Raw genomic sequence first — 15,167 nt, 5'->3', positions numbered from 1 at the left:
CATGTTAGGCCTGTTCCACGAAAAGTAAATACAGCAGTTAATGAAAGTCACCTTGTTTGAAAATCGACTAATGACTCGTTTAGAATTACCAGGGATGAGGTATCAACTAAACTTCGTCAATTAAGTGTAACGTTAACTTGACTTTGGTAGTTGGCATAATCCCGGCTAAGCTATGATAAGATCAATGCTCTCTATTTCGAGGTCCACATTGTCAACCTCACTTAAAAACATTTCACAGAGAAACAACAGTTCTATTCTCTCAGTTAACGTCCAGACTAACTCAAGTCTTGCTTCTGCCGAAGAAATGGCACCAAATAAACCCAAGACATTTGTTGTGGGTGTTGGGATGACAAAAGTAAGTACAGTATTTATTTTAGTAAAGACTAACATTACAATTCAAGTGAACCCTGGTCCTTGCACTTCAGGAGTGATATCTCTTACTTTGCATTAAGCTACTGTAGTTATGCACAGTTGTTATTGTGGCAAAAGTAGTATTAAAAAAAATTGTTTTATTATACAAACTTGGACATTTTAACTGAGTTTAGTACTACTTAATTTTAGACCACTGAAATAAGAAAGCTAGGTATTTTTACGCATCATTAAAGTTATGTTGCTTTCTCTAATGCTAATATTAGCTGTCTAAAGCCGTTCATTGTAAGGATCTGATAGGGGGGAGGAGTCATTGTTCATTCTGCATGTATTGGGGAGAGGTGGGGGGAGAAAACTTGGTGGTGATAGTTGTTTCAAATGGGTATTTTAAGTGCTAAATTAATTGCCTTTATTAGCCATCTTGCCCGGTTTATGCATGTTACATGTGTACATGCACCCATTTTATTAAGTGAAGAATAATTTGAACCCTATGTGCACCAGCTCATACCATAGTTCTGACCTGACTTATCAACAAAAATCTTGCAAAGTGCAATTTTGCTCTGCCCAAGAGGAAAACAAGTTGACCGTGACGAAGTATTAATTTAGTTAACACCCCTCACCCCCCCCCTCTCTCACCATTCCCTTTCAGCTCCTCATAAAAAAAATAGAGAAGTAGTTGTTGGTACAACCATTCATGTAGACATAAATATATACCTATGCTTCAATGCATCATGCCCCATCTGAGAATATTTTTTTCTTTTCTAAATGGAAGATCGCCAGACTACTTCCCCCTTTAACAACCCAGTGTGCTTGATATTTTATGTTTGTTTGCCAAAGAAGTGTTACATTTGCAGTTGTTTGGCGATTATATGTAATTCATACAATGCTGTCACACTATGACAAAGTTGAGCTTCTGCATCATCGATGCCCTTTTAGGATAATGTTGTACAGTACTTATAACTAGTGTATTTTTATTGCACTTTTCGGAATTACCTACAAATCTCTGATTGACATTTTATAAGCGTACAGCTACAGTTAGTTAAAAACTTTCTTATTCATAGTTTGAGAAACCTGGCAGAGGTACTCATGATGACTACCCAGAGATGGCAAAAGAGGCAACTAATAAAGCCCTTGCAGATGCCGGACTAACCTACGACCAGATCGAGCAGGCTGCCGTTGGTTACTGCTACGGTGATTCAACTTGCGGCCAGAAGGCGCTTTATGGTGTAGGAATGACAGGCATACCGATCTATAATGTAAGCTGATGTTTTTAATCTCTTTTGAAACAAAATTTTTTTCTTTCTTTTTAGAATTGAACTTCTTTGAAATGAGAATAGAGGTATTGTAAAGCTCTGATTATAATCCATTAAAAATTAGCTATTGGTTATATAGTTGTTTTTATCTCAACATGAGTTTAGTCTTACCATCTAGAAAAGTGGACTGAATATGATTGCTGGAATATAAACTGTTAAAAAGACAAATATTGGATGTAATCAAAACTGTCAGATGTTAGCTTGAGCTTCAAACAGATAACTCTGACTAGAAGATGGAAGTTTGTTTGGAACAAAGAAACCCAATTAACAATGATGGAACACTGTTATTTTTAAAATAAACAAAATGAACTTTAAAAAAGAACTTTCGTGTACAAAGGAACAAAGGAAATGAGTCAGAAAAAGAAAACCCTCTATTAATGTCTAGTGATTAAATCAGGTTTGATAAAATCTCAAGAATCTATGCTGAATGAGTCAGTCTGGTAATGAGCGTGCCGTGTATATATATCTTCCAAGATTGAAGACATCTTTAGAGTTTTGTAAGAACCGGAACTTTTAGTTAAGGAAACCGTATTTAAATGAGTAATAAATGAATTGTATATATTGCTTATAAGTAATGAAACACGAATACTGATTAAAATATACATCCTTAAGAGTTTGGTAGAAAGGCCACCATGCACCTCTAATCCGAAATTTACCAAAAGTGTAAGGCAGTTATGTTTGACCTGAAATGTTAAGTTAATTAGGTTCGTTTTCAATCTGTTTTACCTGAAACCATGTAACATTAATTTACAGTGTACAAGTATACATGGTAATATGAAATTCTTTTCCAGGTTAACAACAACTGCTCAACGGGCTCTACCGCCCTGATATTGGCCAAGAATCTGGTGGAGGGAGGCCTCGCTGACTGTGTGCTCGCTCTAGGATTTGAAAAGATGCAGCCAGGTTCACTGAAAAATACTGTAAGCTGATTATACCTGATATCTCCAAGTTTATTTTAGGTCCTTGTAAGCAGTTTTTTTTGTGCAGCTGAATGTCTGTTATTGTGGAGATACACACATAAGGACATATATGACATCACTCTCTATAGAACCAATGGAGTGCCTCATTGAATGATATGCCTAGTTTATTATAGAAACAAACATACCAGTCTATAGAACCACTTTAAAAACAATTGGTATTCATCATTAGGCCTATTCATCTACAGTAAGTGTGTGGGACTGTTACATCAGTCAGGAAATGAGAGTTGACGGGTAATTGTCACAGACTCCTCCAGATATAAGATCAATCACCATTTAGTATGTGCCGCATATTGCCGCTTTTAATAAACAATGTTCGTAACTCATGTCACTAAGTTTCCAAAAGTGAAGTGGTTCAAACAATTTTTTGAAATTTTTCCATTGGCCCCCCAAAAAAAAAAAATCCATTTGGTAAAGTAGCATGAGTCATTGACTTGACTACGTTTGAAGAAATGCCTGAAAATGGCTGGACTAGACCTTAAATTAAAGTGACTGGTGACCTGGATAGGATTTAAATTATTTTCTCCAATTGAAAGGGATTTGCTTGTTCTGTTTACAAGTACTTTGTATTTCTCTCTCTTTCTAATGTTGTAGTTCAGCGATCGAGCTAACCCCATGGAAGATTTTGTGACCCTCATGGCCGAGCTCCAGGGATTTGCGCCATCTCCTCCAGCTGCTCAACTCTTTGCCAACGCTGGCAGAGAGCATATGGCCAAATATGGTGAGTTGGATGTCATTATGATGTCATAATGGGTGCAAATTAATGTTTTCTTCATTTATTGAATCAATATTAAAGCACTCAACCAGTCCAGAATTAGTTGCTGGTTGTCATTATTTACCAGACTAAAAAGTTGATTGCTTTACATCAGCTCATTATCGGAATTCTTGGCTTGAGAACAGATGAAGCAATTTGTAGCATCAATATGCAAATATATTAATACGGGTAAACAATACGAGGCATCATGGCAAGATGGTACATTATACATATAAATATAAATATATATATAAATATATATATATATATATATTTATATATATATATATTTATATATATATATTGTAATATTTGACAGACAATCATTCAAAGAAATATCTTTGGCTGAAAGTGGTTAAAAATTATCATAATTTTAACAGATGAATCATGTTAATGAAGTCAATGGTATGGTTGATGTCAATGTTTGACTTTTTGTCTGTAATGTTCCTTGATACCGTGCAAGCAGATTGTGAGGTATTGTAACTGATTTGATTCCCCATCATCAAAGGAAATAGGTTGCAAAGTAGTATCAGACATCAAAATGATGTAAATATTTTGAGCACTCAATAAAATTGAGGATTTCTCCAAACATTGATATTTATATGAAACTAGAATTTTCTAAAGGAAGAGGAAAAAGAAAAGTAATGGAAAGAGCGTGGATTTTTTTATTTTTGTTTCTTTTCTGTTTTATGTGAATTTGGGTTAACTGGCTTCAAGTGGGGCAGGAATGGGATGGAAATGATGGGGGGGGGGGGGGGTTGTTGTCTCATGTCCACCAACTGCTGTGCTGGTACTAATGCTAGCCTATTATGGCATACGCTACATATTATTTGTATGTCAGATGTTTTAGACAAGGTAGATGGCCTTGAGAAGATTAGTGACTTTATTGGCGTAGGCTCTCTGGCAGTATTTGATTTCTCTCTGGTGTACGAGGTACCTAGAGACCTTACATGATATTTCCTGGATAAATTTTAACATCGCTGGATTTTCTTTGTTGCTTTGATGACAGGAACCAAACCCGAACACTTCGCCAAGATCGCCTGGAAAAACCACAAGCACTCCACCAGGAACCCGTAAGTATTTCTGTAGTTCTGCAAGGTACATCAAACAGGATCAGACTGTTTTGACTTTTATCATGCAATTCATAGAATAGAATTGATGCTTAATACCATAGCAACAATTGATTTGTTAGATTGTAATACAACTTAAAACCTTAGCGATTCTCTAGTTTGTTTATTATGGTAAGGAATTTGCTTTTGATATGCCTTGTTACAAAAGTATGATATTATAATTTCTTTAAATTTTTATTTAAGTGTTTGAGACATTATTGGGAGGTTTTCACAATTAATAAAGTGTAGTCCCTAGATGAACAAAGCAGACTGGTATGCAGACTTGTCGTGAGTCTTTACAGATATCTTACCATAAGTTGTCTGCACTGGTACTCACCTTCATGGATTTGAACTCATATTTGTACCCAAGGCACTTTTGGAATCTAATATAGTTGCTAGTACAAAGTTAAGTACTTGTACTTTTGCTCAGAACCTGTATTGGTGCTTGTACTTCCGTCAATGGCAATTCAAGGTTGTACTCATACTCAGGGGATTGTACTTGTACTGATGGGGTTGTACTCAAACTAATAAGTGATAAGGTTACGTGAGCAAGTGGTTAGTATCCAGTCCTTTCCTCAAACAAGGTCCTTGCTTCAGCTACTGGGAGGTGGTAGTAGGTGGGGCTTTAGGTGGTGAGGGTGGGCTTACAGAGACCTGCATGTTCCTGCCCCACCTGCTATTCACCTGTTAGGTAAACTGGTGTTGAGATGCCAGTTTCAATAATTGTCAAGACTGACACATGCCCTCCAAATAACCCCTCCCCCCCTCCCTAACACCCTTGCTAACTATGACCTTGCCCATTACTTTCTATTTACGATTAAATTTGAAGATACATCTTCATTCTTTTTTGCAAAATATGTGGAGATACAGTAGTAGTGTTAATAGTAAATTATTGGTGGTTTCTATTTTCATGATATGAAACCACAAAAATCTAAACAAGTGACAGGTTAAGTTCCCAATGCCAACGGAGAGCTCTGTTTCCAGTTCTTTGCATCGTCACAGTATCTCCTAACGAACACTTCAATCAGCCTATCAATGCAAACAGTAGCCGCTCAAAGTTTGATGTTATTTACTGTTTATGATCTTGACTTGATGGGGTCAAAGGATTGCTTATCACCAAAACTAAGGGTGAAAAAACTTTTGAACTTTACAGAAATAGATGGTAGGAAGCAAATATTAATTTTGATAATTAGTATCCAAACAATTATCTCTTTGTCATGTGATGATTCAAATTACAAGGGATGAGAAATTTTATCTTTATATGAACAAGTTGGAAAGATTAAAGCAAGATAAAATAAGAAACCTGAAACAATTTCAAGGTGTTATCTGTTTCATCCAGGGATTGTAGATTATAAAGGTTGTTGTTTTAAGTCTCATGTGCTGAATTATCATGGTTTATTTTTGTTTCTGCTAATGTAATTACTTCTAAGTATGTTCATAGGTTCTTTTAAGTGCTGTACATAATGGATACCACTCTTATGGGCTCAATGTCAATGTGCTTAGTGTGTCTATAGAATCTGTTATGGCTGTAATGGGTAACAGTTTTATGGTGTCACTGCAATTATTGCATCATAGTGTGTCCATAGGTTCTGTTATAGCTGTAATGGAAAACAGTGTTATTGTGGCACAGCAAATTAGTTGCTTAGTGTGTCCATAGGTTCTGTTATGGCTCTCATGGAAAACAGTGTTATAGTGGCACAGTAAATTAGTGTTTAGTGTGTCCATAGGTGCTGTTATGGCTGCAATGGAAAACAATGTTATTGTGGCACAGTAAATTAGTTGTTTACAGTAGTGTGTCCATAGGTTCTGTTATGGCTGTAATGGAAAACAGTGTTATTGTGGCACAGCAAATTAGTTGTTTAGTGTGTCCATAGGTTCTGTTATGGCTGTCATGATTAACAGTGTTATTGTGGCACAGCAAATTAGTGTTTAGTGTGTCCATAGGTTCTGTTATGGTTGTCATGGATAACAGTTATATTGTGTCACAGCAAATTACTATTTAGTGTGTCCATAGGTTCTGTTATGGCTGTCATGGATAACAGTATTTAATGGGATTGATATGATTTAGTGTATTGTGTGTTCTTACTGTAGGTTATACTATTACTGTAATCATGAAAATATATTATTTTTGTATGGTTTTACTGCTGTCAGTGACTTATTATATTTTACTGTATCCATGCTTTCTGCACTATAATGGAGGTATAACATGTTATGGTATTACTTCAGTTAGTGCCTTGTGAATTTGTAAGTTCTTGTGAGCCTGCGTAGCTTGTATGTTAATCACTCTCATGAACAGCAAACTTTATACATATGATATTTGCCTACCGCAGCATCACGTGTCCTCCGTAAAATGGAAACACAAATCTACTGGAGTACAAGAAATTATACCAAAAGATTTGTCATACGAAGCGTCTTTTAAACTAAAAATAGGACAAGTATAATACACAAACTTACAATGGGTTTTAAAGAGGCAAATAAAATCCTAAAGGATTACATAAACATAGAGCCTGTTCATATTTTGGTCTTTTGTGGCTGATCTGCTATTTTGAAGCTTGGTAGGAGGATGAACTTTTCCACAATGGTACAACAGGAAATATTAAATTTTCATGTAAATTAGTTGTAGCTTTATATCAACTCTTATTTGTTTTTTAAATAAACAGTGCCAAGATATGTCAAAATGCTTTTGAGTCATCTTAATAGTTTTATCATTGTATCTGTTTATGGTTTATGGTGTTGGTGAGACAGAGCGACAGTTTGTAATAAAATAAAGCAGAAATAAATATATATATATTTACATATTTCTTATCTGTGGTTGACAGATATTCCCAGTTTCAAGATGAATACACACTGGATCAAATCAAGGCATCTCCACTGATTCATGATCCTGTTACCAAGTTACAATGTTGGTGAGTGTCAAATGCTTAATGAATAATCATTTATCGGGTATCGAATTTACAGAATCTAATGCAAATGGTCAAACTTGCTGCAAAAATGCAATTTTGTAATTTCTTCAGGTATTACTATATATGACAAAATTCATAAACTTAAAAACTGCCATTGAAATTGTGTGTACACTAAAGTATTGCCTGTTTGATTGTTATAGATGACCGTTTAATGTAAACAACATCTCTATATGAAAAGAGAGGTTAGTAAGGGTGGGAGTTATTTTACCTCTTGATACAAAGTAAATGATGATGTCATTTTGATGATAATTTCATAATCTTTCCTGGGTCAGTAATTTCAGGACATTAAAGGCATTGAAGAACCGTCCCAGACTGTGCGGCCATCTGAAAAAGTTAACTTTCTGTTGCTTGCAAGTGATGTTTGTTCGTGAAGCTACAAAATGCAGACAGTAATGAAACATGATACCTTGTTATCTTTTATCTAGACCTGAGATGTCCATCACTGCTACTGTATATACACTGTGTTGTGGGTATTGACCGTAGCTGTATGTATTGACTGTACACTAGTGTCTAAATACCGACGGTAGCAAGCTGTGTGTGTATTTTCTGGGATCGATGGTGGTGTCTAACATTTCTGTTACACCTCATTTGAAACTAGGTCAGATTACCAGCATTAGACGTTTCTTTTTTGTGCGCGAGTCTTCACACCCTTTAAGGAGATATTTATAAGAAGAATTAACCAAATGGCTTCAGGCTTGATCAAAACCTGTAAAGTCACATGTTGTCTGTACGACCATTTGTATCACTGTACGCATTGTACTACTGTATTTCTCGTGATGAGGTTGAGTTTACTAGGACGAGAATATCTTTGTGTGTGACGCTCACACTAGGATTATATGTGGTTGCTATGTAACATTACTAACATGTGTTTTAAAACGTGTCTATTGGAATACAGTGTGGTAAACAGTTGCATGTATGCTTGTGGGATAAAACTCAATAGCTGTTCATGTTTCAATTATATGTTTGCAGTATCACATAGTCCTTTATACATACTTAGTTGTTTTTAGTGACCCCTTGTTTGCCTTTATGGTTCTTCCTGCAGCCCAACATCGGATGGCAGTGCTGCTGCTATTGTCTGCAGTGAAGAGTTTGTACACAAGCACAACCTGCAGGCTAACGCTGTGGAGATCCTGGCAATGGAAATGGTTACTGACGGTCCCAGTACATTTGACGACAAAAGTTCCATCAAACTGGTAATGCCCTATCATATGCAATACTTGTAGACGAGTCTTGTAGGACGAGAACAACCATATGAGTATGAGTACAAGTAGAATTCCCATTGTTAAAGTACAAGTAGAATTCCCATTGTTATAAGTACAAGTAGAATTCCCATTGTTTCAAGGACAAGTAGAATTCCCATTGTTACAAGTACAAGTAGAACTACCACTGTTATAAGTACAAGTAGAATTCCCATTGTTATAAGTACGAGTATAAATTCCCATTGTTATAAGTACAAGTAGAATTCCCATTGTTACAAGTACAAGTAGAATTCCCATTGTTATGAGTACAAGTAGAATTCCCATTGTTACAAGTACAAGTAGAACTACCACTGTTATAAGTACAAGTAGAATTACCACTGTTATAAGTACAAGTATAATTCCGATTGTTATAAGTACGAGTACAAGTAGAATTACCATTGTTACAATTACAAGTAGAATTCCATTGTTACAAGTACAAGTAGAATTCCCATTGTTTCCAGTACAAGGCTCAAAGCATGGGTACAAGTACTTAATTTTGCACGAGCATCTATTTTGAATGAAGAGCCTCTGAAGAAGATCCTGCTAGGATCGAAACGTCAGGTCCACTAAATTTACACACAAATAAAACCCATTACCATTACCAAGTGGATCCATTCAAGTATAGTACTATGACAACATACAAATGTTAAGTCATGATATTATTGCTATCATTGAACTATGTTATTGATTGCTAATTTGCTTCTACTAAACTCTGCTATTATTTATGCAGCTTACCATTACCCTGTGCTTCTAATACAGTACAGAACTACAGAACTACAGAACAACAAACTAATGTCAAATCATGATATTATTATTTGCTATCATTAAACCATTCTGCACAGCATGTTGCTCTGCGTTACCAAGTAAATTGTTCACTGCACTGTTACTACAGTTAAACTGTGCTACTATTAGACCATGCTAAATGGTTTCATATTTAAGTATTTAAACCATGAAAGTTACAGTTAGCACTCAGTGGTTTTGATCAATCTTCATTCATTCGAAGGTTGGATACGATATGACCAAAAAAGCAGCCGAGAAAGTTTTCTCTAAAGCCGGCAAAACTCCGGAGGATGTCCAGGTCATTGAACTTCACGACTGTTTCTCAGCGAATGAATTGATCACCTATGAAGCCCTCGGACTCTGTCCAGAAGGTAAGACTGACCATCTGCCGAAGTCTGTACGTTAAGACTATTCCGAAAACGAAAAGTTCTCAAGAAGACTTTGCTTATTTCTTATTTAGTCCTTAATTGATTTATGCTCGTAAATTAAGTTTTGCTAAGATCTATTAGTTCGAATTAGTGGCAGAATGTCTAAGATATGACATGAAAGGCATTGAAGACTCTCCCCAAACCGCGTGCCGTGCTCTGAAAAAGTTAACTTTCCGTTGCTTGCAAGTGAAGTTTTCTTCTTGTCGCTACAAAATGCAGACAGTAATGAAACGTGATACCTTGTTATCTTTAGCTGGACCTGAGATGTCCATCGCTGTATCGTTTGTATACTGTGCTGTAGGTATTGACCATAGCTGTAAGTATTGACTGTACACTAGTGTCTAATTACCAACGGTAGCAAGCTGTGTGTGTATTTTCTGGGATCGATGATGGTGTCTAACACTTCTGTTACACCTCATTCGATACTAGGTCAGATAACTGGCATGAGACGTTTCTTTGTGCGCCAGTCTTCACACCCTTTAAACATTCCCTTCACAGCAGTCTGATGAACTGATACCTCATTCAGAAGTCATTATTTAAAAACAGCATGCTGTTTCTGATTCTTAGTTTACAGCTAGTTTTAATACTATTTGTAAAGAAAATGATTGCAATTATCAAACTTCAACACCATCCAATTTTGCATCACTGCAAAAAATATAAATTAATAGGGAATTAATTAAAGATAATTTCAAAAAATTTTCTTGTGTGGAAAAATATAAGAATTGGGATAAAAAAAAATCTGTATATTCAGTACAAGGTGCTGCAAGTGGCTTGTATTAAAAAAGCTATTGAAAATATCACTCTCAAAGCAAGGTTTAGGTTAAAACATTGGTGAGGTTTGTTTACCATTTTCTCATACTTACAAGGAGAAAGTACAATCAAGTGTTTTTAATTAACAGAGCCGTAGAAGTGTATAAAGTTTTTTAGCTATCTCTGGAGGTGACTTAATCAATACTAACATGGTCTGATCAAATTAATTCAAAAACTTTTTTTTTAATTCTCTTAAAGGAAAGGCAGGAGAGTTTATCGATGCCGGTGATAATACCTACGGAGGAAAGTATGTCATAAACCCTAGTGGTGGACTGATATCTAAAGGACATCCTCTGGGTGCCACAGGTATGAATATTACCATAATACACACCTACAGACATTTGTACATAAAGCCAGACACACAAGCTTACAGTGTGTTATTGACCCTACTGGTAGACTGGTTTCCTATTGGACATCCTCTGGCTGCCACTAGGACAGACATTGACACACTACTGTACATATTGACATTAATTTCAAAACTTCATATGAATTAAACCACCAGTTTTGTAATAACAGACACTAGGGCAATATATGACAATGAAAATGAAATACACATGTGCATGCATCTACCCCCCCCCCCCCATCGTATACCCAATTCTTGACCTCCCTTGATGCTCTGGCTCATACTGCACCTATCTTGCATGTGTTACACTAGTGAGAGAGGATGCGGCCTTTTGTTAGTTTTAGCATACAACAATTAGTTCTGTTGATTTCCTGCCGTAAGTTTTACTGGAATTCATGAGAGATTGTGATTTCTGCCTTCATTAACATTCCTTTGGCCAGGACTTGCTCAGTGCACAGAACTCAATTGGCAGCTCAGGAACAAAGCAGACAAGAGACAAGTGCCTGGAGTCAAGCTGGCCCTGCAACATAACATCGGATTGGGTGGAGCAGTGGTTGTCGCCCTCTATCAGAAGGGGTTCCCCGAATATTCACAGTAAGCATGATCCTTATTACTCTAAAATCAGAGGGTGTGTGGTGACTCTGCGATGTTCAGAGCATGATTTATTCTTTTGAAGGAAAACAGTAATGACAGCGTTTATGATGTCGCTCTATGGTTTAGTTTTGCCTGGAAGCTAAATGATTAAATCAATGGCTTAGTTGCTATCCACCGAAGCGAGAAGGAACAATTTAATGAAAAAAATCGGCAAACATTGAGCATTCAATATAGTTTATTTTATAGATTTGGATAAATGGGCGAAATAATTCCTGATAATGCCTCAGCAGACAAGATCTATGTTTCCTTCTTTCATTTTGTAAAACTTCTTTCTTATAATATACATATTCATATATAGGAACAACCTGAAGGATAGCACATGTCGCATGATAAGAGAAAAATTGTTACCGTCCTTGACTGTTTACGTTGAGGCTTAAGTAGATTGAAATTGCGTTCAAAAGTTTGACTTTGAAGCACAGCATCTTCAGGGTCTATCAATGCTTTAAGATAGGTATAAGAGGTAGGACACACATCCAACCCAATACTTCATTGCTGCCATGGCAACAAGAGAGCAAAGGCTATGACAAGTTGCTAATGCAATGCAAAAGTAGGAATGAACTCATTATTTACAGTGTAAGGCTTCCATTTTCTATCGCTTGATAGTTGGAAATTTTATCACTTTTGGAAATATTAATGTCCTTTCTACCTTTCTTTTCTTTAAATAGAACTGCTCTCTATCCAGCCACTACAGCAGCCGGGGCCTTTAAGGCCGAGCCAGTCTTTGATCTCGTCCAAAGTACCCTCAAAACAGTGAGTATTCTTCTCAAGTACAGAGACATTGCTCTAAGTAGCAGTTGGCCTAAGAATGGCCCACATGTGACCCCCCAAGATATGATCTTGTCCAGAGTACCCTCAAAACGGTTAATATTCATCTTACTCACAGAAACATTGCTCTGAGTAGCAGTTGGCCTAAGATTGGTCCACATGTTACCCCCAAGATATGATCTCGTCCAAAGTACCCTTAAATTGGTTAATAGTCACCTAACCTACAGAAACATTGCTCTAAGTAGCAGTTGGCCTAAGAACCGCCCACATGTTACCCCAAAGAGATTTTATGATACAGCAATATGATAGCAGTGCATGTTTGCTCATATTTTCTAAGCACCAGTGGAACCTTATCGCATTCTGAGTATTCCAGTATATATTTAAGCAAGAAATTTGACTAGGCTACAGTTAGCTCTACCTTTCATTCTCACCTCTTTATTTTAATCTGAAAATCTAACATTTCTGTCTTTTATGTGTCGTTGGATAAATCCATCAGTTTTTCTCACAAATTTTAAAATCTTTTCAATAACCTCAGGAGGGGGCAGAATACGTCAAGAAGGTAAAGGCAGTGTTTGCTTTCAACGTCACCGATGGTCCGGGAGGTGCCAAGGAGACCTGGGTCATCGACGTGAAAAACGGCAATGGGTCAGTGACCCGAGGATCAAGCAACAGTAAGTCTAAAACCGTACTCCTCTACTTATTTGTGCAGATGGACCTTAGACTAGCTTTCTGACAATTACAGACCCAAAAGTTTCTTTTATAGTTGGATGGAAGTGATTAAGTTATCAAAGTTTGCATAAAAACTGTTGAGTTGTTTTTAATTTTGCTATCCTTAAAATTCTGAAAATACTAAGTTTGTGTACAAATCGGCGATGATTTTGTCTTTCTGCAAATCATTTAACTATGCGGAATAGGTTGTCCCCTGTCAATGAGGGTTATCGCATCACTCATATATATTGATATTCTACCTGCTGGGTGGTACTATCTTCCAGATAAATAGAAAATTATGGAATATATGGAGAGATGCTTTTTTTTTTTGGGGGGGGGATAGTTTTTGTTTTAGATTTTCACTACAAATATTAGATAACAGAAGAACATTGAAAGACAGACAGACAGATAGACATTCAGACAGACAAATGTAATTATTCCTATTTGGAGATGCACTTTCATTTCAGAAGCAGAAAAAGAGAGACCCATGCAGTGTTGGTCGATCGATATGAGTAATTTGGCATTCAGTTTTAGCCCAAATAAACATGTAATTTTGGATCTTTGCTTTGAAAAATTTTACAGAGAAAGCCGACTGTACATTCACCATGAAGGATTCAGATCTTTACGACCTCATGCTGGGTAAACTACAACCTCAAGCGGTAAGGACCATATTCATATTACCTTATCTGCTATAAATAGTTATGCTAGGAGTATTAATTAAAATTGGTCCCAAAATGTTATCACTATGTAGCATGTACTGTCCTTAACATTGACAATATGTGAAGATCAAAGATAAAGGGCAAAAATTGTGTAGCAAACTCACAACAATTTTGTAGTAGGCGATTTTATTCCATACATGGTTAAAAATTGGGAATGATACTTATTTCAGTTCTTGCTAATTTGAAGTATTTCAATTTCAGAGCTACTATAGTTTTATAGGTCATGTTGTGCTTTATTGTACATTGGATTAGAAGTTGGTAACTTGAATGTTTGTCCCCCCACCACCAACCCCATCCCCAGAAGGTAACAATAAAGTGATTTTTTGGGGGATTTTGACAAATTTGGACACTAAAACTTCAGCAATTGCAGGGAAATATAGGGGAATGTAAGGTGGGAGGGAGGGGAATGTAAGGTGGGAGGGAGGGGGTGTGATGAGAAGTGGGAGAGGGGGTGTGATGAGAGTAAAATGTAAGTCAGAAATGCAGGGAGGTGATTGGTGGAAAGTGTTTTTATGATTGTTGGTACTTGTTGTTAAATTATTGATTTTCTTTCAAATAAAATAGTTCCACACATTATACAAAGAAATTAAATGAATAGTATACTTTTTGTTTGTTTTCTGCCAGTTCTTATAATTTTTTGTTTTTGTTTGCCTTGACAGGCCTTCTTCTCTGGAAAAATGAAGTTTAATGGTAACATGGCTGTTGCGATGAAGCTTCAACAAATAATGCCAAAAGTTCCACCAGCTAACCTGTGATCGTGGTCAAGCTTTTATGGCGCTGCTCAAATTTGGCCTCCGAATTCCAGATGCAATGATCAGATGTGAAACATGACCGGTGTCTCGATCGCTAATCGGCACCAAACCCCACAAAATGAAAAAAGGACTCAAATTGACTCAGTCAATTCCAAAGAATTGCTATCTGCTTTAATAATGATGTAACATACATGATGCTTATGAAGAGGAAGATAAAATAATTATAGCTCTTTTACCTTAAATAAAGAGAGAGATTAAATTGTGATTTATTAATAACGTAAATCGATAAATACGTTAAATTAACTAACGTTAAATACGTTAATCCATAACGTATTTACAGTAAATATGAACAGTTGTGCCTCTTTGATGATTGTTACCTTGTGTTTCATATATTTTCCCATTCTTCCTGGTTCAGGGACTCATCTTTTCATAATTAACATCTGTTTTTTTTAAATAAGTTATGGGAATTTGGTGGTGTGATGTAA

At 36.3% G+C, this 15,167-nt stretch overlaps 1 protein-coding gene across 1 annotated transcript; it reads left to right on the top strand.

Annotated features, from left to right (window-relative positions):
* The first annotated feature begins 27 nt into the window (after window positions 1-27).
* On the top strand, window positions 28-14,893 carry LOC139977933 (sterol carrier protein 2-like). Its single transcript, XM_071987673.1, has 14 exons — window positions 28-355; window positions 1,431-1,625; window positions 2,474-2,602; window positions 3,254-3,380; window positions 4,423-4,486; window positions 7,342-7,428; window positions 8,528-8,678; window positions 9,727-9,874; window positions 10,940-11,047; window positions 11,525-11,678; window positions 12,404-12,488; window positions 13,039-13,174; window positions 13,794-13,870; window positions 14,590-14,893. Exons 1-14 carry the CDS (start codon window positions 173-175, stop codon window positions 14,683-14,685), a joined length of 1,740 nt encoding a protein of 579 aa, XP_071843774.1. The 5' UTR covers window positions 28-172; the 3' UTR covers window positions 14,686-14,893.
* Window positions 14,894-15,167: the final 274 nt, after the last annotated feature.

Source organism: Apostichopus japonicus, chromosome 2 (genome assembly GCF_037975245.1).
Source record: "Apostichopus japonicus isolate 1M-3 chromosome 2, ASM3797524v1, whole genome shotgun sequence".
Lineage (NCBI taxonomy): Eukaryota > Metazoa > Echinodermata > Holothuroidea > Aspidochirotida > Stichopodidae > Apostichopus > Apostichopus japonicus.
The sequence above is the reverse complement of the archived record's forward strand: the minus strand, read 5'-3'. Positions and strand labels throughout refer to the sequence as shown.

Bases quoted from the DNA above. Each gene is read 5' to 3' on its own strand.
- LOC139977933 (XM_071987673.1), top strand. From the start codon at position 173: ATGATAAGATCAATGCTCTCTATTTCGAGGTCCACATTGTCAACCTCA. The intron at 1,626-2,473 runs GTAAGCTGATGT...ATTCTTTTCCAG, and splicing joins CAGGCATACCGATCTATAAT to GTTAACAACAACTGCTCAAC. The intron at 7,429-8,527 runs GTGAGTGTCAAA...TTCTTCCTGCAG, and splicing joins GTTACCAAGTTACAATGTTG to CCCAACATCGGATGGCAGTG.